We start from the raw sequence: 7,500 nt of genomic DNA, 5'->3' as shown, positions 1-7,500 counted from the left end.
GAAGGAAATGATTACAAAAGTAATTCCAGTGAGTAATCCATTACTATGGGATTGTTAACGTTTCCTGCATCAGTGCTTTCGATTGTTTCAATAACAATGGAATAAAATGGGCTGACGTGACAGTTTGCCCATGCGCAGAGACGTGAAACTCTCCCTTTAAGCTGGGAAAAATGAATACGTTTTCAAGTTACGATCTATTTCTCAGATAAACTTAAGCAAATTTGTGAATTACGAAACATTTTTATGACTCAGGCTAAGAAATTTGGAGGTGACGTTTTTGATCTCATAAAGAGGATATTACATGGCCGCGCGAGGATACGAATTTTATCTTCGAGTGCTGAAACTTTTTTTATTCATTTTCGAAATAGCAAAATAGTGCAATTAGAAGTGGTCACCTATCGCAAAATGCCTGTCACAAAAATGTTATGAAATTCGGATATAAAGTTATAAAGGGGAAATATAGACAATAATACTTACATTTTCTGTTCCAAAAAGTCAAAGTTCTAATGAAGAAGAGAAAAATTCTATAACCCTGAGCGGGAAGCTCTCTTGTAATTGGCTAATCATGTTAGTAACCATGGCGACACCAATATCCTCACACGTGAAAGATAAAAATAGTATCTTCACCGCGGGCTGTGAAAATATTATTTTTATGTGAGAATATAGGATATAGGTGTCGTCATGATAACTAGACGATTAACCAATAAAAAGTGAGCTCTCCCTTCATTGTAAGATACTTTTGTGCTGTGATATAATCTTCTCTTCTACATTAACGTTTTTATGACTCAATTTGACATTATCATGATTTGTGTTTCATAGCTTTCATATCTAGCTTCATGTGACAAATGGCTTTTTTTAAAGTGTTTTAGTGGTTGATGACCACTTTTTAGCCATTTCGAAATGACTAACACAAGTTGTTTTTAATCTGGACATTTCATCAGTATCTATGTAACTGTGCTGATAGTATCTCGCACTCGATCGCTGCCCTCGCACGTGGGAGATTATAGGGAGCTTTAAGCACGCGCGTTTTTGAGACGCGTATGCCAACCGGAAGTTTTGCCTTTTAACTTGTCTTTACATTGCTGAGTATCGATTCTCTATTGGAGGTGATCACTATAAAAATCTGGGGCACACCACTGTCCTGGCACGCAAATTAAATGTTCTCTTCCGGTTGCCGTCCGCGTCTAAAAAACGCGCGTGCTTAAGCTCGCCAGTACTATCAGCACTGCGCGGCCATGTAATTATCTTCTATACACATTTGAATTTCTGACTTACGAAGCAGTTTTTCGATAACTTTAGTCCTGAAAGTCATATGTTATTTATTTCGCTCCGTATTTATTTTTATTATTCTTTTCCGGAGTCAAAACATAGCAATTGGTTTTTAGCCCCTGGGTCCAAGTTATTTTTAGTTATGTGTCGAATGAAGGGCCCTAGTTAGTTTCTACAAAAGCTAGCGGCGCTGCGTCCATGGGGAGTTGAACACGAAAATTTGGTTTTAACAGACTAGTTGATAGAGGTAACATAATCACCGCAAAGCCGCTGTTACAAGTCGAAACTTGTTCTGGAGCGTTGGTCTGGAAATGTAGTTACCAGATTCCCGCAAAACAAGTCGATACTAGTTCCATGGCCTTGGTGCGTAAGTTGCGTAACAAGACCGAGCGAGACCAGTTTCACGAAGTGGTGTTACACAGTGAAACTGTTGTTTTTGTCACGACTCAGATCGTTGCGACCGTTACAGAAGTAAACAGCGGTTCTACTTTTCCTGAAACTTGTCTCGCAACGGAAATTCAACAAAGTTTCACGAAACCGACCATGTTACACAGTGCAACGCTTGCTGAAACGTGTTTCGCGGTGCTGTTGCACATAAGTTTCAGATCAAAGTTCCAACGTGTAACAGCGACTTAAGAAAGACTTGTGACGTTAGCAGGGTTTTAGCTTTTCACAGTACCCGAGTTGATATGAAAATACCGGACAGGCTTATTTTCCTTTGTAAAGCCGATTGCAAGTGCCTCTAATTTACCTTTATCAAGTCGTTTGAGAAAAAACGAATTTTCGTATTTTTATAGGTGTCGAGTTCAGACATTTTTTACATCCTTAGTAACATTTCTGTAATAGTACTAAACGACAAGTTTATCAGTAATCGTCGCCTCGAGAGTATCACCGTAATAAACTCAAATTCACGTTTCAAGTTTGGTTGTATCCACTGCAAACACTGCTATAAGAGTGATGACAACAGAGGCAAGAAACAACCAAATAAAAAATCTATTAAGCACATTGGCCGCCAAAATCCATTTTTCTTGTAGTTCATCAGTCTTGTCTTGTTCTTTGACATTTTCTGCTAGAATTTTGACTGCGCGGGATTCTGCTACTGGCAGCTCGGGTTTCTTGTCTTGCAGCGCGGCTACAGAAGAAAGATCACTAATTAAAACATGTATTATAGGGGTTGCTTAGAAGATTGCTTGCTGGCCCAGTTGTTTCGCAACTGACAATCATAATCATAAGCAATCATAATAATAAGCACGAACATAACGCCGTTATGTCGCTTATGTCTTAGTGGGAACGTCCAGAAACATAATCATAGGCGCCCTTATGATCAACATAATCATAATCATAAGAAAATTATCGACCATTTTCTTATGATTATGATTATGGCTTTGACTATGACTATGTCGCTTTTCTTTGCAGTGGGAACGCGAACATGATAACGACATAATGAGAAACATAATGACGCAACGGGGTCATTGTGTTTTGGCCAATTAAGTCTAGGACCAGTTCTTTCGGGTCGGTTCATTTTCAAGATGGCGGCCAGCTTCGAGGAAAAGCTTTACGTTTTTAGAGCGGCCGTCCCCACTAGAACATAAGAAGCTTATGTTTATGTTTATGATTATGATTATGATTATGCTTATGATCCTTATGTCGCCAGTGGGAACTAAGCATAACTAAATTTCATTTCTTACTTTTCCTCCACTTGCTCATCGTAATCCGTGATTTCGGTTCTTCCACATCGCTCCCGTTTGAATCCCGAGGGTCAGGTTGAGTTCTTGAGGTGATATTGTTTTCTGTCTCGGCCTTCGTTACCTCTGTATTATAGAAGACAACCCTCGCCAAGTATCCTAAAATGTATTTCTAAGAGGCGAAAAATAAGGCGCAAAGTTTATGCTGTGCTTGTTTGCTTCTTGCAGGGTTCCCCCACCTTAACTTAGGGTAGGACCCCATTATAAGAAGCCTGCAAATTTATTTATCTTATGACCCGTACGGACACGCGCGAAAGAGGAAGTGGCAGTCGTATGATAAAATGCTTATTGACTGAGTTACGTAAGCCTGACCGGACGGGAAAATATTTTACTCCAAGTTAAAGAGAGTACCTTCTCTCCCACCCAAACAAACAATACATATTAATTACAAACCTCAGTTTTACTGTTGTACTGGCTGAAACTTTCGAACCAAACCCAGCAATTTCGTCCGCTTTGCTACTTGTTTTCTGTGCGACATTTTACGTTCGAATACGCTGACTTTGTGTCGTGAAGGTGCACAATCAAAATAGGGTTGTGAAATGATAATATTGCCGGCTAGATGTCCAAAACCCAGAAGCAGCCCATCAGTTTCGGGTATTATCTGCTGCTAGACTTCGAGAGCCAAAGAAAAGGTGACGACTGCATTACGTTCCACGCTCGATGCATGATTTTGCATTTAGCACTGCTTAGATGCAAACCAATAAGAGCCGTTGTATTCATACGGCCCAATTAGATTGGCCATTATTTGGTCGAAGGGGATAGTTTCTAAAGAAACTGTGGTGCTGCGTCGGTGGGGAAGTAGTATATAGTTTTTTTCAAATTTAGATGCTATCGTAAACTGATGGGCCGAAGCCAAATGAAAAAGATCGACACTTCTGACTTATGTTCTTCTGATATGCTAGATTAAATTGCAATCATTATATGCATTGCCCAGTTTTAATTAACTAACTCCATAACGTACCTGTACCCAGTCTGGCAGTACGCGAGGCCGCTGGTGTACAAACCGCAGCACGTAACACATGGCTGCCAGAGCCAAGGACACTTCTATTATTGTTACGCAGTAGTATTTGCCAATCAGAGGAAGGTTCTCAGAAACCGGCATCTTTTCTTCCACCATTAAAAAGAATACAGCCAGCGAAAGAAGAATTGTGACTGCAACTGCCATGCGCTCACCAGTGACTAAACGAGAAAGAGAATGAAAACGTGCGTGAAGACGCTGTTACACTTGGCATTTTTCCTTGCAAATTGTGGCAATTTTGTAGCCACAAAAGCTCTCACACTGCGAAACATGTTCCTTGATAGGTCTTACGCTAGGCAACGTTTCTTGCAACTTTTCTTGTTTTCGATGATCTCAGGAGGTTAAACGAACGTTTTCATTGGCTGCTGCAGCAAGCCGCTGCGTCACAACTTGCAGGACAGATGATTGTGTAACACTCCGCCATTATTGAAAAGTTCGTTGCAACGGTGCGTGAAGCGTTGCGGAAAGTAGAACGCAATTTTACTCTCCGCAACGGTTCCTGCGACTTGTCTCGCAACGTTTTTGGCCGTTGTTAGGTATGTTACACGGGACGATGTTTCGTACAACTTGTCTTGCCATGATGTTGAGAGACAAGTTGCACGAAAAATTTCACAGTTTAGCAACACCTTAATTATTATCAGAAACCCATAAGGGTTGAAACGTGTAACGGCCCCTTGTGTGCTGGGAAACAAGCTTCTGAATATTCAATTTGCTAAGTACCATATTTGGAACAACAAGAGCGAAGGGTTTCCAAATATGGTACTTAGCACTGAAACATTCAACCATTCGCACTGAATATTCGGAAGCTGTGAACGCGCGTTACACGTTTCAACCCTTATGGGTTCCTGTTATTATATAATAAGATATAATCCATAAAATGCGTTCAATTATTCTTCCTGGTGGCTGCGTCTTTGTTAGTGTCAAAACGGAAAAACGGCGGCCAGTTTGGTCTCCCATAGAATTCCCCTGGGATTCCTTACGCTTAACTTATTTTCGTTTCGGTTAAAAAAGGCACCGCTATTGATCACGAGAGTAAAAACTATTGAAGGCCCATTTACACTACGTAAAAAACTGGGTCCGGACCGATTAAAAAGAGGTTCGGATCAATTTGTTGTTACGGTTTGCACAGCCAACGATTTGGTTTGGCTCATCATAAAAATGGCCTTAAGGCCCCATTCCTGGCACTCTGTTTACACTGCCAATTTTCGGAATCCGGACCTGCAAGGTCTTGTTTTTCGAAAGTCCCTATAACTTTTTCGGGCTCGAAAAGCCATTTACATGTGTGCGAGACTGCTATCCGCTTGCTTTGATAAACTAGTCTTTTAACATGTTTTCAAGACTATAAAAAGAGGCATGATTGTGAAGTTTTGTGACTTAAAACCTCATCGCTTTTAAGTTACAGAGGAAATTGTGACACCCGAAAAGGGCCCTAAAAGTTTCGGAACGTTCGAGAAACAGGCCCCAGATTTTAATTTGTTTTTTATTTTTTTTATTAGATGTAAATAGCATAAATATGAACTAAAAGTGAATTCACTTTCAAAAACTAATGATTGATTTTTATTGTCAGACAATATACATCATTCAACTCAGCTCGCAGGCCGAATCGATAGCCTGTGAAATCTGTAAGAAAAGCTTGATTTACTTACCCTCGGGCATAAGAAACACAAGAAGAGTCAAAACAGAAATCAATGCGCACGGTAAGATAAAACTTGTAACATAGAACAGCGGTCGACGCCTTATATGAAGCATATACGAAACGCCGGAAACCATTGACTTGCAGCAAAAATGTGGCCAAAGACTGCGCTCTGAACGAGCACTGATGAGCATCCACTCGCCATTTGCAAGGTAATCATCTGTAACGACATTTTGGCTCGCCGGGAGAATGCTGAGCTTGGTTTCATCGTAGTTCCAGGAACCAAAAGTTAATTTACACATCTAAAAAGTTAAAAAAAGAAAAAGAGCGTCGTTTAATTTACTTATTTCCCTTTTTCACCGTAGAAGCTGAAGCCGGTGTCTTCTTGGTAAAGTCAAAGTAACATCTACTACCTACGATATGTTTTGAGCGCCCGCGAGATTGAGCACCCCAAACAAATCCATGTCTTCATCAACGTTAATAGGTCGATGTTACTGTTGTCGCGACCTGCTCGTTGCCAGGCTCTTTCCCCAAGGCGAAGGGAAAGACCCTGGGAACGAGGTGTCAGAAACCGTGACGTAGGGTGTTTTCTCAAGTTCTACACCGACTTTGACGTCAAAAATAGAGGTAACTTCCTTGTAAGTGCATCATAAGATCAAGCGAGACGGTGTTTCACCACAAAGGTGCATTCTTTGCTCGCAAAAAAACATTTGCGTCGCATTGTCTCGTATTTGTTTAGACAGGCCTCTTCCTGCCTACCCAAAATTTGCCTCCAGGGATATTTCCGTTGACATCGTCAACGATGTTATCAAGTGTTTAAACAGGGAAATATTTGCGTGAAATTGTTTCAATCTTGAGCTTAAGATGAGCGTTTAACTTACCTGTTCATCCAGAGGGAAATTTTTAACACTTATTTGACAGGAGCTCTTAGTTATCATGGGAATGACCCACGTGACATTTCCATCATTCGTCACCATTGCTCTGAATGAGGGCAGGTCGGAATCATCTGTGTCGGCACTAAAAGAGAATGAGTACGAATCAGATCGCCACAGATCGATAGCCTGACTCTTAGATGTCTCATTTCTTTCTGGTCTCGTTCTCTTAAGAGCGCTTGCAGTTAACCTTGCCAGGCTGACCAGCTGCTGTTGAGGTAGACCAAAGGGCAAGTGCGTGCGTATCATTGGATTCACCTTGTACGATTTGGGCCAGTCGAGTTATGAGATAATTCACTTATGTTGTACAATGTGAAGAGTCTCAAAATACGTGCGAAAAGGGAACCCCAACAACAAAAAAAATTAACTTTAATTGAACCACAGAAAAGGTTTGCTTAAAACTGATCAAATTTTTAGTTTATTTGTTTATTTTAAAGGAAGCGTTCGTATCCGAAATAAATAAATTTCAAACTCCAGTGTTTTTGTTTTGAAATTTCCGGGGCTCAACCATCTTGAATATCTATGACGTGTCAAAACAAAGTCTTCCTGTGTCAGAACAGCAGGGACTTTAAGAAACGGCTACGGAAACTCGGCAAAGCCACAAAACACAACATCATTGGTTAAAAGAGAAAACATAATCGTGCAGCACATGCAGCAAGTATCTTAGCACATATTCTCAGGGTGCGTTACTGATGATAACAACAACGTACAATCACCAAATTTGAGGTTTTCCTGATAACGTGAGGAAAAGCAAGGAAAGGAACTTTCTTCAAGAGTCTAGTTGTTTTAGCCATGGAGCACTAATTAGGGACACTGTAAACTGAAATTAACAATCAACGTAAATCAAGTCAAATTTTGATTTTCGAGGAGAGGGGAAAATCGGAGTACCCGGAGAAAACCTGT

At 40.6% G+C, this 7,500-nt stretch overlaps 2 protein-coding genes across 2 annotated transcripts in view; one reads left to right on the top strand and one right to left on the bottom strand.

Moving 5' to 3' along the window:
* The window catches only part of LOC138059073 (harmonin-like), a 22,412-nt gene extending 20,137 nt beyond the window's left edge, over positions 1-2,275 (top strand). Inside the window, exon 21 of the mRNA XM_068904588.1 lies at positions 1-2,275. This exon is cut by the window's left edge and continues 557 nt beyond it. The gene's annotated coding sequence lies outside the window, so the exon portion shown is untranslated.
* Positions 1,397-7,500, bottom strand: part of LOC138059075 (neuronal acetylcholine receptor subunit alpha-3-like) — a 10,905-nt gene continuing 4,801 nt past the window's right edge. The window contains exons 5-9 of the mRNA XM_068904590.1: positions 6,547-6,682; positions 5,679-5,967; positions 3,976-4,193; positions 2,958-3,126; positions 1,397-2,401 (exon numbers count right to left, since the gene is read on the bottom strand). Coding sequence (XP_068760691.1) covers positions 2,178-2,401; positions 2,958-3,126; positions 3,976-4,193; positions 5,679-5,967; positions 6,547-6,682 — 1,036 coding nt within the window. The 3' untranslated portion in view covers positions 1,397-2,177. The remainder of the gene's footprint in view (positions 2,402-2,957; positions 3,127-3,975; positions 4,194-5,678; positions 5,968-6,546; positions 6,683-7,500) is intronic.

The sequence above is a fragment of the Montipora capricornis genome, chromosome 8 (assembly GCF_036669925.1).
Source record: "Montipora capricornis isolate CH-2021 chromosome 8, ASM3666992v2, whole genome shotgun sequence".
Classification (NCBI taxonomy): Eukaryota; Metazoa; Cnidaria; class Anthozoa; order Scleractinia; family Acroporidae; genus Montipora; species Montipora capricornis.
This window is presented reverse-complemented; position numbering and strand designations above follow the sequence as displayed.